General features: G+C 40.3%; 1 protein-coding gene across 1 annotated transcript in view; it reads left to right on the top strand.

The window, feature by feature from the left end:
- Positions 1-19,781, top strand: part of LOC124796263 — a 374,071-nt gene that overhangs the window by 222,109 nt on the left and 132,181 nt on the right. The window contains exon 4 of the mRNA XM_047260374.1: positions 1,288-1,507. Coding sequence (XP_047116330.1) covers positions 1,288-1,507 — 220 coding nt within the window. The remainder of the gene's footprint in view (positions 1-1,287; positions 1,508-19,781) is intronic.

The raw sequence follows: 19,781 nt of genomic DNA, 5'->3' as shown, positions 1-19,781 counted from the left end.
AGCATAACCTTACCAGCAGATGGTTGAAATGTAAATTTCTTAATTTCTAGTGATGATGGGTGTCTGCAAACCACGGTCTCAGCATTACTTTTCAGTTCCTGATGATGCACCCGCGTTTGGTCTACAGTAACGATTTGCTGTAAAAATCCATCTTCCCTGCAATGGTAATGTCTGTCCTTTGCATTTTATACTGTACTGACAATTCTTTGAGTACCCACCTTGCACACACTTTCTGAAAATTTAACCTGTCGTATAAGATGGAATGTGCTGAACTATGACTGATATGTAAAGCATAGGCAATTTCATCCACTGTGATTTGTCTGTTTTCCATCCCTGAACGACTTCCAAAGTGTCCTCACTTGATGTCGATGGCCTACCTGCTCTTTCTTCATCACATAGAGAAACTCTTCCCCATTTGAAGAACTCTGCCCATTCATACATCTTGCATTGTGATAAACAGCTGTCACCATATTGCACTTTTGATTCAACAAATAATTTCCACAGGTTTAACACTGTCTGCAAACGAAAAGCAAATCACAGCTGTCATTTCCTCCTTGGTGCAGATCTACAATGGAGCTGCTATGTGTTTCACAGTCTGCTAAAATACAACTAATGTGAGAATAAGAGTGACACATTGTATAGAATTGTCACAGATTACAGTAATTCAGGCATGGATTCTAGCCAAAAAGATCTACAAGGCCATGCAGCTCCCACAGTGGATGCCGCCTCTGCTTCAGTTCTTAAACAGTTAGTTCAGAAAACCGAAGGTTGCAAGTGTCAGCACTAGTACCTGAATTTGTCAATGCACTTGTGCTGCAGCAGTTATTTCGAAGCAGAAGCCCCCCCCCCCCCCCCAAAAAAATTGGTCTTTAAATATGTCTGCTTGTGTGTGTGTGTGTGTGTGTGTGTGTGTGTGTGTGTGTGTGTGTGCGCGCGCGTGTATACCGATCCTTTTTTCCCCCTAAGGTAAGTCTTTCCGCTCCCGGGATTGGAATGACTCCTTACCCTCTCCCTTAAAACCCACATCCTTTCGTCTTTCCCTCTCCTTCCCTCTTTCCTGATGAGGTAACAGTTTGTTGCGAAAGCTTGAATTTTGTGTGTATGTTTGTGTTTGTTTGTGTGTGTATCGACGTGCCAGCGCTTTCGTTTGGTAAGTCACAATATCTTTATATATATATATATATATATATATATATATGATTAAAATACATCATCACTTTCAGTTATCCTTGGATTTAATGCATCTTAATGTGTTATGTTTAATTTGTTCATTTGTTTTTCTTACAGGTGTATCAGCTTTAGTCAGCAAATTGAATTCGTGTTCTGCCATTGGTGCCGATGGTTGCAATGAACGCCGTAAAGGTGATTTATCAGCAACCAATAACTTGGATGCAAGAAAAACTCAAGAAACATTCCCTTGGCTGTCTGACTTCTGGGAAACTTGTCGGAGCTCTGTCGGAACGAAGAACGTTAAAGTGTTGGAAAATCTTATACTGGAATACCTAGCGTATGTTAGAACTGATTAATTACTAAATTTAAAGTAATTTTTTGTGTTAATTTTTATTGATGAGTAATATTTTCAAATATACAATGAAAGTATTGCGTAAAGTCAGAAATGGTTTGGGTAAGAAAATGTGAGAAACATTTCAAACAGCCTGAGTAACCGGAAATTTTGAATCTCTCTCTCTCTCTCTCTCTCTCTCTCTCTCTCTCTCTCTCTCTTTTGCAGACACACCCACACGCACGCACGCACACACACACACACACACACACACACACACACACACACACACAGAGAGAGAGAGAGAGTCAAATTAAAGCAAATTTATGTTGCAAGACTGATGCACTGCAAAGAATATTCCACTACATCCTAGTCCATCCCTACCCCACTCCCAATCACAAAGCCTTGCCACAGGGACCATATCCCTGTGGATGACCCAGGTGCAAGGCGTACCAAATCTGCACACGTAGCACTTCCTATTCCAGTCCTGTCACAGGTTTATCCACCCATCCGAGGCCAGACCATCTGCGAAAGCACCCATGTCATGTAACAGCTCTGCTGCAAAAATTACTCAGCTTCCTTTCTTGGTATGAATACCAACCAGCCACCAGGATGAACGGCCACCACCAAGTTGTGACCAAGAGCAAAGTGGACCACCATGTTGCACAACATGCAGCTTGAACATATTGTGCTTCCAGTCCCTCTGTCCTACACCTCCCAACTCCTGTCCCCATCCCCAAACTAGCTATCAATCAGGATGAATGGCCACCATTAAACTGTGACCAAGAGCAAAGTGTACCATTCTGTTGCACAGCTTGTGGCTGAAGGTATCCTGCTTCCACCCACTCTGTCCTACACCTTCTCCTGACTCATGCCCCCACCCTCATTGTGTACTGCTCTCTGCCATTGCACCAGCTGATTTTTCCCCATCTCTGCTCATCTTGTCTTCACTCCCTTCTTTCCCTCTCCTCTTGTTCCCACAGCCTCCCAGTGCTGCAACGGGTAGCCTTGTCTGCCTCCTCTAGTCCCTACACACAGAGCCAGGCAGCACTGTTCCCTCCCCGCCACCTTCCACTCCCCACCCTACCATTCTATCCCACGCCCTTTCTCACTCCACTGTGGATTGTTGCTCCCACGTGATGTGTCGTAGTTTGTCTGGCCTGAGGAGCCGGAGTTAGCAGTGTGTGAGGTGTGCGTGCCTATGTATTTTTTCTGAGGAAGGCTTTGGCCAAAAGCCTAATGTGTAACAGTTTGTTCATTGTGCCTCTCTGAATTTCAGTGTTTCATCTTGACCTTGAGTAGCAGTCTACCCTTCACATAATTTTCGACTCTGTTTATTGTATATTGTTACATACCTCCAGCAATTTTTTTTAATTGTAAAACATTTGCATACTGGAACACCCCTCCCCCCTCTGTTCTTCTGTTATAATAATTATACTATCTATATCTTATTTTTACCTGTATGTACCTCACTTTTGAGAATTTGTTTCTCTGCTATATTACCATTTTTTTTTTTATTGATAGCTTCTTACCTCCATTTGGTGCCCCTAGTACTTGTTATCTTTACTAACACTACGAGTTGCCTATGATTCTATCACTACTGTATATACACCGTGTGAGTGCGAAAACACTCATGGCACTTTGTTCCAGGGTCATGTTTACAAGTATCCTCCTATAGTTTTATTCTTAGTGGTGTTCTTCATGTTTGGTTTCTGAGTATTTTAGGTGTAATTGATGAACAGTTTTGACGGTAATTATAATATATTATGCTTGCTTTCCAGTTCTTTTGGACTTGCTTATTTATGTTTTTGGTATTCATCTGGAGTTCAGTAGCTCCAGATAAGACCTTGCCATGTCATTTATTATATCCATTTTCTATTGTATTTCCTGATGATGCCGTACTTGGGTGTAATGCGTTGTTTCTGAACCAATAAAGAAACTGTTTTTCTATATTAAATGTTTTTAAGTAGTTGCATTGCAAACACATTCATGTAATTTCTCAAACTACTACATTTTAGCCTCAGTTACATGGGAGCAAATAGAAACAAAGTAGCAAATGAGCATTCACAGACCTATTTGCTATGTTTACTACTATTCTTGTGTACTTGCAAACAAATGTTTGCACTTGTGGGAACAATAGATAACACAAGACACTAAGCGTAAGTGTCTGCTATCCTTCTTCGTCTTAAGGGCCAGTAGTGTTGATACGTATTTGTATACATAACATTCAGAATGTTCCATCTTAATGAAAATAAATACAAAAGCTTGACCGAGCGAGGTGGCACAGTGGTTAGCACACTGGACTCGCATTCGGGAGGACGACGGTTGAATCCCATGTCCGGCCATCCTGATTTAGGCTTTCCGCGATTTCCCTAAATCGCTCCAGGCAAATACCGGGATGGTTCCTTTGAAAGGGCACGGCCGACTTCCTTCCCCATCCTTCCCTAATCCGATGAGACCGATGCCTCGCAGTTTGGTCTCTTCCCCCAAACGACCCAACCCAACAAAAGCTTGTGATTACCTTCTTCCTTACATCTCCAATCAGACCTTTGAATGATTTGGCAATTTTCTTCCAAGCCTTTTACTTTTGAGGCATTTTATGCTCTGTATCTACTATTAGATGCCACAAGCACTTACGACATCTGATTACAAACACGCAAATTCTCTTAAGCCTGTGGTATCACTAACAGAATTCACGTTCAGTAATGAAAGCAAAAAAATGAAAAAAAGAAATAAAGCTAAATTGGAATCCACCAGAATCCCTGCATGTGCAGCAGCCATTGAGAATTTCAGTGTAAGGAAAGACAGGAGTCAGTCACAGGATCTGTCGTTTATTGAAGCAGATTGAGATTTTGACTATTACACAGTCAACATCAGTGCTAAATAAATACAAGGAAAGATGAAATCAACAACAGATATGTATGAAATACAGCAGGTACAGGAATCCATGAGTAAGGATATGGCAATAACTTACCAGTTGCCAACAATTAACATAGGTCTTAATGTGTCGGAGTATAAACATTAATACATGATATGGGCATGCCTGTGACTGACAGAGAACTGAAGCCTGTGCTTACATCATTGCAGTTGGTATGGACGTACATGGTTTTAAGCAACTTCATATAATTTAAATCTCTTGTTGCATGAATTTTTGTGAATAGATTCTAATCCATTAGTCTTATTATTAAATGCATCACACATTTGTTGTAAACTGATTTCTATAAAGGACATTGCATGTCCTTATTTATGCCTGTACTCACGTGTAAAACATGGCTCGCCGTTTTCATGAATCATACATTTTATGAATATGTAAACCCTGTGTGCATACATTTTTAAGATCAATCAGTTATGGTTTTATTACAAAAAATGTGTTTTAAAAAATACTGAACTAAAAATGGTTTCCAATGTATAGTCCAATAGAAGGTACCACAGGCCATTGACAGCATATGTCCATGCTGATTCTGATGATGTTAACAAAGACCTTAGTTTTCTGTCAGTCACATGCATGCCCATATCGTATATTAGTGTTTTACTCTGACGCATTGGGACCTGTGTCACCTGTTGGCAGCTGATATGTTATTACCAGCAGAGGGCTTGTAATTTTTCTGTGATGAATCATTGAATGGCCAAGAATCTTTGGAACATGAGCTAACGCCTATCTATCTGCTGTTTATACTTTAGGGAATGCTTGTTTCAGTTGATTGTTTTCTTTTTGTTCACTCCAGTGAAACCAGCATTTGGTTGTTTCAAGAATACATACAAATTCTGGTTTGTCAGCCAGACATCTTCAAACTAATGGTCTTAGGATTTGTCTCTTGTCTTCATTTACTGCCTGTAATCTACAATGTTTTGTTCCATGGAGTTAACAAGCAGTTGTTCCATAGTTCTCTATATCTAACTAGTATTCTTACATGCTTGTATGTACATGATTTCTGACAATTTTTATTGTGTCACTTGCGTGTTGGAAATAGCTGGTTCTCTTTCTGCTGGTGTAGTCCATTTAGAAAAACAGGCAATATGATGTATCTTCTCTAATGACTTACATTAGAGAGACAATTCCAGTCATGAACCTGTCTAAATACCTGTTCGTGTTAGGTAGCATACCATTTCCAGCATTTTGGAAGGCGTGTTGGCCTCGGCTCAAAACTGTCCTGAGGATTAACGACGAGGGCTGGTGTGCATGTCAACCTGGGTGTTGTTTTTAGGCATTTCCCGTGCCTGATAAACAATGAGATATCCCTAGTGGTGGGATCGACATTTTGAAATTGTCTACACGGTGATATAGGTTAAGAAACCAAGTTTCACACCATGCAGCTCAGCTATTCATCCTGATGGGGTCCTCATTTATGAGTAATTGACGGAAAAAAATATTCAGAATTTCATGTAATGCTCTTCAGCTTTAAAAAAGGGATGTTTAACATATTAGTCGCACGGCCTTAAGGTTATGGTACAGACACCTCGGACGGAGCTGCTGAAGATGGCGGTCATGTGTGCATGACGTGTGCTTGCTTTTGTAAATGAATGTGTTCATGCTTCCTTTCCTAAAGGTGGTGGTGGTGGCTGAAAGTTTGTATGTAACTGCCTGCAACTCAAAGTGTCATCCTTATGGTGAGTAGCAGTCTTATGTTTTCCTTATGTTGTTGATATTCCAACCTGGATCTTCTGTTGTTTGACTTTATCAGGTGGTTCACAATGTCCTTGTGAAATATCACGATAAATTGACCAAAGTGCCCTCACTTCCAGGTTCAATAATATTGCATACCTGCTAACTCTCCCAATTTATGCAGGAGTCTTTGATTTCCCCCTTTTTCTTTCACCTCCCAATTATTCGATTATTTCTTCCAATTTTTAGCTAATTATTATGAAATCTAATACATTATTTTTTAAAGTTTCTATTTCTTTTTTACCTATGGTGGGAAGTACTTCGCTCATTAGTAGTTTTTAATCGATATATGTATCAAAGTTTATAGAAATCAGGAAGTGATCTGTATATTGATTGTTATTTGTCTTCATTCCTACGCAGTTTGCAAAATGTATACTTGTATTTCTCAGTGTTGTGTTCTGTTTGGCCTTGGGTTCGTGTATTATCATTGTTATTATGTGAAAAACGTGTTATTCATTTTTTTTCAATTGGTATAAGTCTTTAGAATGGATGATTGTGCTATTGTGTTACTGAATCCCTGAAAGCCTTTGTTTTTGTGTGATACATTTTATTTCATGTGTATCTTATTCATCATGATGATAGTGTTTGATTTCGTGCTTTATTTCTCCTTGAGGTAGGAAAGTAAAACACTGTTTTTTTTTGGAACAGTTTCTGTACATTATTGAGTCTGTGAAAGATCCGATGTTTTCATTTGCATTTTTGTAGCCACTGTATAGCGTTGAAACATGGTAGAGACTCACATCAGTTGTCTCAATATTATACTGAAAATGAGCCACAGTTTCTCGATCATTTATACCTCCCAATTTTTAAAACAATTTCCAAATTTTGAGTACCAAATGTGTCAGTAACTTTTTTTAATGGCAGAATTAAATGTGTGACACATGCGTAACAGTAAAAAAGATATAAATTAAAGTATTATTAAACTTGTATAAAATTATTGTATGTGAACATTTAGAGGAATTATTACTTTCAAAATCATTAGTCTATGGAATTTAACCCAACAGTAGCCTCTGGAGAGGACTTTGTGAAGTAGTTACAGTCTCTGAAATCTTCTTATTGTGAATTCACAAGTAATATGGTCTACTGTTTGCTCCATTGTGCTACAATCACATTTGGGGCTGTGTACAGTCACCCATTTTTATCGGATGTTTTGTGTTTTAGCATCCGATACGGTTGAGCAACTCCTGAATTTTCTTCGCAGCTTCGTGACCGTAGGTGAGAGGGCTGTTTCAGCCAATTGCCGGGACTAGCAGTGTTCAGTTACCTCTCAAGCACTCCTCTAAATCCTAAGAAGTAGGTTGGTGGGATTCCTGAGATCCTACACAGGTTATCTAGATAAAGTCTAGTATGTGGAAGATAAGAAAGAATTTTGTTGATTGGAGACTTCCTGAGAATTGATCCTTTTCATTCTAATGCCACTCTAGGTCCACTTTGTGTCGTCGCGTGAGTTCTGGTGTTGCTGTATTAGACAGGAAATGAGTCCAAAGAACTGGTGTTAATTTTAGTTACAATTCTCATTGTATTGTTAAGCCGGACATTAATCTTGTTGACATTGTTGCTTCTAGTTCACACAGAAGCATATCATTTGACAGCAGTAGACACATTCATTTGTGCTGCTGTATGTAAAGAGTCTGCTTGGGTTTCCCAGTTTCTTTCGGTCAGTTCCTGATAATGTTCTTTGTAGTTTTAACTTATGTTTGGTTATTTCAAGACGTTCCCTAATTTAAGATGACAATTTAAGTATAATACCTAGATATTTCTCATGGGGGTTGTGGCTTAACAGTGCTCCACATAAGTTGATATAAAGTTTTATGTCAGCAAGCTTGTTAATTCAATGGAATACACACACGTTTTGCTGGGGTTGGGTTGGAGTATCAACTGTTTATATGTATTTAGCTAATGTAGATCCTCCAAGAAGGCTTTTCTTCCTTCCTTGTGTTGAAGGAGCAATATCATGTATATCATAGATTGTCTTAGATGATGATACTGGCATTTCAGTTAGATATAGGTTAAAGGAAGAGGTAAGCAACAAACACTGACCCTTTGGGAAATAAATTTTATCTTATTTTATTTGGTCAAATATTTTTTTTTACTCTGGAGGAGTGACTTTTGAGGATAGTCTCCAATAGTTTAGTGAGCTTAGCAAATCATGTGTTTTACTTCGGCTTAAGCAGTAGTCCATGTAGTCATACAGTGTTGTAGGCAGTAGTTAAATCAAGAAAAGTGGCTCAAGTTTTCTGGCCTCTTTGGAAGACCATGTCAATAAATAAAGTTAGCTCTAAGACCTGACCACAATAACTTGGTTTTTATAGGAATTCAGTAAAATAACTGATCATGAAAAAGTATATCCACTAAATAAATTATTGTCCAGCATAAATATAAACCACACAGTTATCATGGCTGAATCTCTAACCCAATGCTTGACTGTCCAAAGACACAGGAATACTCGTCTCTAGTTTTCTTTTTTCGTGGTTTTGCACTCAAAACTCTCTCTCTCTCTCTCTCTCTCTCTCTCTCTCTCTCTCTCTCTCTCTCACACACACACACACACACACACACACACACACACACACAACAATTCTCTCATTTCCATTTTGTTTCCTCTCTCTCTCTCTGTGTGTGTGTGTGTGTGTGTGTGTGTGTGTGTGTACATTACCCTTCTTCTATGCCTGCAATTTAAGTAACTAATTAGCTATCTCTCCACATATTAACAGCTTGTGTCCCTATGCTTCCCTCTGAGTAACATTGAGTTTATAAAAGTTTCTTTAATCCAACATAGTTTGTCGTTATTAGTGGCCTGATATGAATTCAAATAAAAATAAGTAAGTAAGTGTAATTGTCTTCATTTTAGTCAGAGTCTGCCTTCATTCCTCTCCTTTTTGACCAAAAGTTTCTCCTTCATCAACCGGTAGTTACAATGTAGGTATATGTATTTGTTGTAAGGAAAGGAGTCCAATACTGGGAGAAGTTCTCCTCCAGCAGGAAGAAGCTATCCGAGGAGCAATTCAGAGTATATGGTGCAATAAGCAACCACCTGTTTCTCATGTGAATGTCAATGCTGTTTTTTATCATGAAGATATGAAAGTATCTTCAATTTCTTTCAGAGGTTTGCAGAGCATCACCAGTATGTATGCTACGTAAGTGCCATTTACAGCATTATTTACAGGGTCATTTGGGAGTATAATGCAGGGTTTAAACCAGACATTCATTGCTGTGGCAGACCAAAAAGGATTCAGCATGGCAACTGAATTTTTGTAATTTTTTTATATTTATTCAAAACTAAACTGTTAAATGTAAAAGTTCTTGATTATCATCATCATCGTCGTCATCACCATCACCAGCCCCTCCCTCCCCAATTGCTCAGAAAACTTCAAAGTTGATTTTCTCGAGAATTTTTTAGAGTTGCATCGGACTGTTTTTGGGAATTTACGTTTGAGTTGTGGTCTCCTGATGAGGGGCATATTTTATGCATGGTGCTATATGATTAGGAGTTCATATTGCGTGTCATGGGTGGGTCAAGTGTTGTGTGTTCACTGTATTTTGCATGCTGGCAGTCTGTTGACAGCTATATGTAAAAGGGGCATGAAGAGTCTATACACATAGTGAAATTGAAGAGCAGTAGATGAATGCCGACTACCCCAGCTATATGTAAAAGGTGCAAGAAGAGTCTATACACATAGTGAAATTGAAGAGCAGTAGATGAATGCCGACTACCCCGTAAAACAGATTAAATTGAAAACTGGGTACAATGATTGAGAGTAATTACAATTTGTAATAGGTAAGTAGGGTGGATGGTGTTAAACTCTGAGACACTGTTTTGTGATGTGTTGATACCTTTACAGTCCCAGAACATGGTGATCATGCTCTTACCTGCGGAAGCAGTTGCTTGAATTTTTTCTTCTGTGAGGAGTGGGGATGTGCCATTCCATCGACTGTTGTTTTGTTTCGGGCTCAAAATGGTGAACCCAGGTTTCATCACCTGTCACAGTCTGGGACACAAAGGCATTCCCTTCAGCTTCAAAATGCTGCAACAGATCAAGACAAATGTTTTTCTGTGCGAGTCGTGATCCCTCATTAGACACTGCAGGACCCATTATGCATACACTTTTGAATATCCAAAAGTGGAAATATTTGCACCCACACTTCCTTTACTGATTGACAGATGCAGTGCCAACTGCCGAGTTGTAATGCATCTGTCCTCGCAAATGACAGCATCAGCTCGCTGCAACATGTCAGGTGTAGCAGCCATGGATAGTCTCCCTGACCATTGCAAGACGTGGAGCTCTGACGAACCACCTTCTGATGATCTCACTCTCCACGCCCAGCGGCTAACTGTACTTCTGTCAACAGCAGATGCTCCATACACTTTGCACAAGTGTTTGTGAATATTCCCCACAGTTTCTTTCTCTGCAGTGAGAAATTCAATGGCGGCACATTGCTTGTAATGTACATCACCTACAGACGCCATTTTGAAACTGTCCTGCAGCTATGCTATCTGTCAGAAGTGACAGAAACTTTGTGCTCTCACTCAGGAGACTATAAATAATATGTACGATATGTTTCACTTTTGTAGAATTGTTTTTGGCTGAGAGGAAAAACTAGAACTTATCTTGCAAGGTGAGGGGGGTGGTTTGCAACCAGTATTCTGATGTATGTACAGCAAGAGTTTAATATATCGTTCATATAACATCAGACTGAAGTGACAGTATACACCATGCACTGTCTCCATTGTAGAGAAAAAAACTTGACTACATTTATGGATAATGCAAGCAGTATTATGGCCCAATTATCTGAAGTGTAGAAAACTACAGTGAAATCCCGCTTTTACACTTTCCAAGAGACTTCAGCAAAATGGTGTAAAATGTGGGAAATAACTCCGCTACACAGTATTTACTTTTGGTATAACAAAGGGGTGAATGCACAGGAGGTAGCTTGAAGGATCTGAACCGTGTGTGGAGCGAATGCTTTTGTTAAATATACGCCATAAAAAGATATTCTTGTTTCAAAGAAGATCTTTCTAGCATGAATGATTTTCCACATTAAGAAAGTCTCAACTACTGATGTAAGTGATGGATTACCATTTAACCATCATTCGACATTTGCATTCAACAGGCAAGGTTCAGAAGTCTGGTGTAGGAGTCCTGCATGCTCTAATTTGAAACAACAAAAGCCAATGGAGTGACTATTATTGCGGTTTTGCTTGAACGTCATCAGGTCGCTCATTGAGCATTCCTATGCAATACTATTACTGGTGACTAGTTATGGTGCCTTTATTGTTAACCTCCTAACAAGAAATGAAAGGCTGAGGCCCCCCAAAACACATAAGCTTGAGAAAAGATTAGTGTGAACACAATATTTTCCATCTGATGTTCCAAAAGTGTGTTTTGCAATACGAATTCTTCCCCAAGGGTGTGTGTATCACAGCTGGAATTTGTTGCCAAAATTGAGACACCTTTCGGTCGTTTGTAAGAAAACCATCTGACAAAACTATGTCAAGTGTGCTAATGCATGATAACGTACTCTGTTGATTTGAGAAACAAAACTATCCAGGAGATTGATAGTGAAGTCCTTGTGATTGTGTACTCGTAAAATTTTACCTTTCTCACTCTTGATCGATCAACTGTCAAGGCAATTCATTTCTAGATGAAAATGCTGTTTAAACTACACTGTTTTAATTACTGTGTTAGAGCCAGTAGGTTTCTACAGGTGTATAATTTGTAAACTACTTTAGTGTTGTCAGATTGTTCTAGAGACAGTGAAAGAATATACTGTTGCTGATATAATTGCGTTTTCCATTAGTTTATTGAACACAACCGTAATCATCAAAGAGAATTTAAATATTCACTTTACTAATACAAATTAAATTTAACTTACTACGGAAACATCACTACGGCAGTCTATCTTAATAAAGCATTAAGCGTCTGTAAGAAGACTGTACCTATTTCAACACAAATTACTTCAAAAAGATCTCTGTTTACTTCATGCTGTGTATAATATTCAAGTATTATGCAAATGTGCCGGTTCATTGATGAAATTATGTATTCACAGCATCAAAAAATATGTCAGCAGAAAACAAAAGTGGCATTATGAATTTTGCAGTACCATAAGGTTTTTTCTCTGACACTAAGGGTTACTGAAAGTATCAAGATTAATTTTCTTGAGTGTTGCCTTATGATTTCCGTATTGAGTTTCTATCTGCCTGCTTGTAGCTCTGCTGCAGAAGAATTAAAAATACAGCTTTCAGCGAGTCTTAAAAGGTGAACATAAGCAGCATGTAACTGGCAGGCAAGCATGTTACTTCGGAGCTAGCGAAAAGGTGTGGCATCTACGAGTTACTTATTGGCGCAGTAGTTGCTATGACAGATAAATTGCAACGTAAGAGATGAATGCAGTTGTATTTCTTGTGTGGAACGACTTTCGTGGACTCAAAAGTATTAACTGATATCCTTATATTTCTTCTCAAGAGAAAATCCCTTACATTGTTAAATTGAAATGAATTTGAATATTCCATATGACGAAAATCTGGTGTTTCTATTCCTCCAGCTCTAACATTCAAAAAACACTTGCAATAAGCATCAGGAAAGCGATTGTGAACGAACAATTAATAATGCAGTCATAATTAGTGGAATCTGACAAACTCCATGTGTCATCTGATAATTGTGAAAACTACTTTTTTCATCTGCACAGCACCACAGTGTGAACTCCAGGGTTTCGTAGGATTCCTATACTTAATTTCGTTGTGATCATTTTCAACGACAGTAGAGGAGGAGCAAAACCATCTGACTTGACATATACTTTTCCAGCGGGATTGCAATCTTTAGCTGCTGTAGTACATCCAGTAAGGTAACAAGAGTGTGAGCGATCACTCTACGCTGTGTTATAGGCAAGGAAAGAAAGAAGCAGGTTTCCCACAACGTATACGATGAGAGACACTGTCACTGTCACTTATTAAACATGAATGGTTCAGAAAATTACAACTACATCTGCTGAAATGCGGGTAAGCTACTACCAACAGCATAGTGAACGCATTATTGTGGCCAAGATAGACACGAAACCCATGCCTACTACAGTAGTACAAGTTTGTATGCCAACTAGCTCTGCAGATGATGAAAAAATTGATGAAATGTATGATGAGATAAAAGAAATTATTCAGGTAGTAAAGGGAGACGAAAATTTAATAGTCATGGGTGACTGGAATTCGAGCGTAGGAAAAGAAAGAGAAGGAAACATAGTAGGTGAATATGGATTGGGGCTAAGAAATGAAAGAGGAAGCCATCTGGTAGAATTTTGCACAGAGCACAACATAATCATAGCTAACACTTGGTTTAAGAATCATGAAAGAAGGCTGTATACATGGAAGAACCCTGGAGATACTAAAAGGTATCAGATAGATTATATAATGGTAAGACAGAGATTTAGGAACCAGGTTTTAAATTGGAAGACATTTCCAGGGGCAGATGTGGACTCTGACCACAATCTATTGGTTATGACCTGTAGATTAAAACTGAAGAAACTGCAAAAAGGTGGGAATTTAAGGAGATGGGACCTGGATAAACTGAAAGAACCAGAGGTTGTACAGAGTTTCAGGGAGATCATAAGGGAACAATTGACAGGAATGGGGGAAATAAATACAGTAGAAGAAGAATGGGTAGCTTTGAGGGATGAAGTAGTGATGGCAGCAGAGGATCAAGTAGGTAAAAAGACGAGGGCTAGTAGAAATCGTTGGGTAACAGCAGAAATATTGAATTTAATTGATGAAAGGAGAAAATATAAAAATGCAGTAAATGAAGCAGGCAAAAAGGAATACAAACGTCTCAAAAATGAGATCGACAGGAAGTGCAAAATGGCTAAGCAGGGATGGCTAGAGGACAAATGTAAGGATGTAGAGGCTTATCTACCTAGGGGTAAGATAGATACTGCCTACAGACCTTTGGAGATAAGAGAACCACTTGTACGAATATCAAGAGCTCAGATGGAAACCCATTTCTAAGCAAAGAAGGGAAAGCAGAAAGGTGGAAGGAGTATATAGAGGGTTTATACAAGGGCGATGTACTTGAGGACAATATTATGGAAATAGAAGAGGATGTACATGAAGATGAAATGGGAGATACGGTACTGCGTGAAGAGTTTGACAGAGCACTGAAAGACCTGAGTCGAAACAAGGCCTCCAGAGTAGACAACATTCCATTGGAACTACTGATGGCCCTGGGAGAGCCAGTCCTGACAAAACTCTGCCATCAGGTGAGCAAGATGTATGAAACAGGCGAAATACCCTCAGACTTCAAGAAGAATATAATAATTCCAATCCCAAAGAAAGCAGGTGTTGAAAGATGTGAAAGTTGCTGAACTATCAGTTTAATAAGCCCCAGCTGCAAAATACTAACACGTATTCTTTACAGACGAATGGAAAAACTGGTAGAAGCCGACCTCGATGAAGATCAGTTTGGATTCCACAGAAATGTTGGAACACGTGAGGCAATACTGACCCTACGACTTATCTTGGAAAATATATTAAGGAAAGGCAAACCTACATTTCTAGCATTTGTAGACTTAGAGAAAGCTTTTGGCAATGTTGACTGGAATACTCTCTCCCAAATTCTGAAGGTGGCAGGGGTAAAATACAGGGAGCGAAAGGCTATTTACAATTTGCACAGAAACCAGATGGCAGTTATAAGGGTCGAGGGGCATGAAAGGGAAGCAGTGGTTGGGAAGGGAGTGGGACAGGGTTGTAGCCTGTCCCCGATGTTATTCACTCTGTATATTGAGCAAGCAGTAAAGGAAACAAAAGAAAAATTCGGAGTGGGTATTAAAGTCCATGGAGAAGAAATAAAAACTTTGAGGTTTGCCGATGACATCGTAATTCTGTCGGAGACAGCAAAGGACTTGGAAGAGCAGTTGAACAGAATGGACAGTTTCTTGAAAGGAGAATATAAGATGAACATCAACAAAAGCAAAACGAGGATAATGGAATGTAGTCGAATTAAGTCGAGTGATGCTGAGGAAATTAGATTAGAAAATGAGACGCTTAAAGTAGTAAAGAAGTTTTGCTACTTGGGAAGCAAAATAACTGATGATGGTCGAAGTAGAGAGGATATAAAATGTAGACTGGCAATGGCAAGGAAAGCGTTTCTGAAGCAGAGAAATTTGTTAACTTCGAGTATAGATTTAAGTGTCAGGAAGTCGTTTCTGAAAGTATTTGTATGGAGTGTAGCCGTGTATGGAAGTGAAACATGGACGATAAATAGTTTAGACAAGAAGAGAATATAAGCTTTCGAAATGTGGTGCTACAGAAGAATGCTAAAGATTAGATGGGTAGATCACATAACTAATGAGGAGGTATTGAATAGAATTGGGGAGAAGAGGAGTTTGTGGCACAACTTGACAAGAAGAAGGGACCGTTTGGTAGGACATGTTCTGAGGCATCAAGGGATCACAAATTTAGCATTGGAGGGCAGTGCGGAGGGTAAAAATCATAGAGGGAGACCAAGAGATGAATACACTAAGCAGATTCAGAAGGATGTAGGTTGCAGTAGTCAAACCAGTCTCAGGACTGAAGACAACAAAAGCAACAACAACAACAACAACTACTACTACTACTACTACTACTACTACTGAAATGAGTAGATTAATGCAGCTCCAGTCCGTCACTATCACTGAGTTGGCAAACATTTTCCCAATAGCACTTAAAATAGAAGTGTGTGTGTGGGGGGGGGGGGGGGGGGGGGGAAGGGGAGGGGGGGATTGCATAAAAAAATTTCATATAAATGTGTCCACTTTTTATTGAGTGCAGAGATACAGCTGTTAGTACATAACCCTATCAAACTCAAAGCAAAGGCAAATGAAGACGTTGAAAGTTGAGTTTCAAAAATCCCCCACCAACTTCAATCCACTTTTGACTTCTCTTGATAATACCATGTGTAGCTCTTCTGAGTTCGTCTTTGTGTTCTTTTATGAGGGCTGCACTATTCAAACCCAAACGGATCAAATTGGCTCTTGAGTTTACTTTTTCTGTGCAGATTTCGCCTTTCAACCATCCCCACAGGCAAAAATCCAAAGAGATAAGGTCTGGGGACCTCAGTGGCCAAGAAAAGTGCCCGTATCTACTGATCCCTCATCCAGGAAATGTTAGGTTTGGACAATGTGTCTCATGATGAGTAGAAAAAGCAGGAGCCCTGTCACACTGGAGGAACATACGCATTCTTGTAGCAAAATGAACCTCTTCCAGTAATGCTGGAATCTCATTTTCAAGGAAGTGTAGACAGTGGTGTCCTGTAAGGACCAACAAATGAAACAAAAATGCATTGAACCCAGCTGTATGTACTCAATAAATATTGGACACATGTTATATGGCATTTTTCTGCAATTTATCTGTACTACCGCCTCCTCCTACAATATTTACTATTCTCGTGAAACATCCTGTATAATTATTCAGGTCTTGACAGGCCATTGAAGGTTTTCAGTGCTAGACACATGACATCGTCCGAACCTTCGCAAGAGTACAGTGTGGCAGCGAGTGCAATAATCGATCGGAGGGGTATCGCGTATGTGGTATGTGGAAAAGATGGGAATTTTCATCTGACGAGGAGCATCTATAGCTAGGTCCTGCAGGCAGCTTGGATGTTGTGTCCCGCTAGTGCAATGGTCAGCGCGTCTGCCTTGTCAGCAGGAGGTCCAGTTCAAACCCTGGGCGGTCACGAATTTTCATCTGCCGTTGTTGCTGTATTTCAACACCCTGTGACAGTGTGGACGTCTGTCCTTCAGTATATAAGATGCAATTCTGTCCTTCAATATTTAAGATGCAATTGTTTTTTGAGGCACTACAAGTGATTTGCAAATGTTTGTCTTGCCATCAATTAACGGGACTTCAACGGCATCCATTCTTTAGTCATTGCTTTGTGATGGCGCTAACCCATGTCATACACATGCGAATCAGATTGTAGCGCATATTTAGTCAAGTAATGAATGGTCAGTATACAAGCATTTACGAACAGTAGAAGCAGGAAGCAGCTGATCACTTAACCAAGTGCAACATAGAGTACCTATACAGTTAATCATTTCAGCTGCATAGCTGATAATATTTGTCAAGCAATTTACTGTAGAAGTAATGTAATACCTGCGCGGTTATCTCTGTAGTCATACTGTATCATTAGCAGCTTGTGAATGGAGTAATATGTTCATTGAATCAGGTTGCTCAAGCTGATGCCAAATAAAGAGAAGCAGTGATGCCACCACACTTTCTTTATTTACATAGGTAATCAGCGCTAGATTATGTGCACCACCATTAACGTTACTGTAAGCAGTTTGACAACATAACACCACCACATCCACTGCAACCCGGACCATTATCATCACGCAGTTGTTACTCGCTGTGATTACAAGTTGCTGATGTTTGTCAAGAATAGCAGAAAGCGCCTCATGAATGTTAAGTTCCATTTGCATTACGTGTAGGACAGAGAGAATCCTAATTAACGGTAGGAGGTTACCCAGAGAAGGGAATAGTCCACGTATTAACACCTCATTTTGGATTGAATACGACTAGAAAAGCGATGTTAATTTGATGTTTCCGTCCTTCTCCTGCTGCCTTGCGAATGAAGTCTGAAGTGCACTCACAGTTTTGTTGCCTGCCGCATGAATTCTATAAAGTATTGTGGCAGCTCGCAGTCATTGCGGAATACAGACATGTGCAAATATCTTCACTGATCTAAGGGATCTCGTCTTTGGTGCATTTTTTCCATACTGTAATTAACACAACAGCATAAAGCTCATTCTGCTGAAGAATTTTAGGCCCGCAAGTCCTTATATAAGAATCTGCAAGCGGTAGTAATGCATGAAAGGAAACAGACTGTTGAACAAGAGAATGGAGAGCTCCCTTTTTGCATTTCCGATAGGGCCTACGATAAGAACCTGGTGTCATATTGTGCTTCAGAACCCTTCATACTAAAACCAAAGCTATGACATGAGAAGAAGAAATGACTTACATGCTCATTTCATACTAAAACAAGGGTGTGGATATGAGAGGAGGAACTGAAATGTACACTTCTAAGTCATAATATATCCTTGTGTGCGACTACTGCGTGTATGAAAGCGCTGCAGTTAATTTTTTTGTGTTGGATAAATTTTGATATCACCTCACATTACTTTGTGAGAAGGTTCCTATTTTCTTGGGATCCAAATAGAGTGGATTGAGCGTCAGTGACAGAGCACATCGTGTTCCTGCTGCTAAGAAGGCGAGTACACTGTTTGTTTGTTGTACATTTTTGTGAGGTTCTAGCATGAGCGACTTATATACTACTAGATTATTTTAGTAATTTTTTGCGTGTTCGAGTGCTTGCTACGCACAAGCTTTTATTTTAATTACAGTGTAGCGTACTGTACCACCATATCGTACAGGCTTTTGTTTGTTTTGGTTAGTACAGTTCAGTGTCGGTTAGACCATCAGTGGCAGAGCACCTCGCATTCCTGCTGCTAAGTAGGCGAGTACACCATTTGTTTGTTGTGTATTTTTACGGCCTTCAAATGGGAGCAACCGCAGTAATGGATAGGTATTGTGATTACTGTGTACAGACGCGAGCTGAGTTGGTGACCCTTCGCTCACAGCTCCAGGCTATGTTGGCTTCCATCACACAGCTTGAGGTTTCTGCCAAGAGGCATCTCTGGGGGGGGGGTCTCAGCTGCGGGGATGCGAGAGACGTAGGACACATCCCACCTGTCCCCCGTTTGGTGCACTGCTGTGGCCGCCCCTGGTACTGCCTGCACTGAGGTTGACCCCTCACCCATGGTCGAGTGGGAGATCATTCCAAAGTCTGGCAGGCAGCCCCCTTTCCGAGCGGCCGATATTAGGCATCCCCAATTTCGTTTGACGAACAGTTTTCGATTGTTATCTGTGGCTGACAATGTCTCTGAGCCAGATGCAGACGTCCACCCTGTTCCAGAGGAAACTTTGCGGCCCGCAAGGTCTGGGCGTTCACAGAGGGTGGGTTTGCTGGTTGTAGGGAGCTCCAGCATTAGGCATGTAATGGTCCCCCTTAGGAACATGGCTGCCAAGGAGGGGAAGAAAGCCAGTGTGCATACTGGGTGGGGGGTGGGTGGGGGGGGGGGTGTCATTCTGGATGTGGAAAGGCTGCTTCCAGATGCCATGAGGAGTACAGGGTGCAACCAACAGCAGGTTGTGACTCATGTTGGTACCAGTCATGTATGTCGCAATGGATCGGAGGAGATTCTCTCTGATTTTGGGCGGCTAGTGGACATTGTAGAGACTACCAGTCTTGCTCCCGAGATTGAGGTGGATATCTCCATCTGCAGCATCGTCGGTAGAACTGACTGTGGTCCTTTGGTGCAGAGCCAAGTGGAGGGTCTGAATCAGAGGCTCAGGCAATTCTGTGACTGTGTAGGCTGCAGATTCCTTGACTTGTGCCTTTGAGTGGAGAGTTTTTGGGTTCTGCTTAATAAATCAGGAGTCCACTACGTACGGGAAGTGGCTACACAGGTGGTAGTGGGGGCTGTGTGGAAGGGACTGGGTGGTGTGTTTTAGAGAGCCTCGGGACCACAGAAAGGGTGTCTGTCTAAAAGGGGGCGGGTAAAACACAGTAAGTTAGTTGTAGAAATGATTGGTGTTGT

Source organism: Schistocerca piceifrons, chromosome 4 (genome assembly GCF_021461385.2).
Source record: "Schistocerca piceifrons isolate TAMUIC-IGC-003096 chromosome 4, iqSchPice1.1, whole genome shotgun sequence".
Lineage (NCBI taxonomy): Eukaryota > Metazoa > Arthropoda > Insecta > Orthoptera > Acrididae > Schistocerca > Schistocerca piceifrons.
Note: the sequence above shows the minus strand (reverse complement) of the source record. Positions and strands in the feature narration are given on the sequence as shown.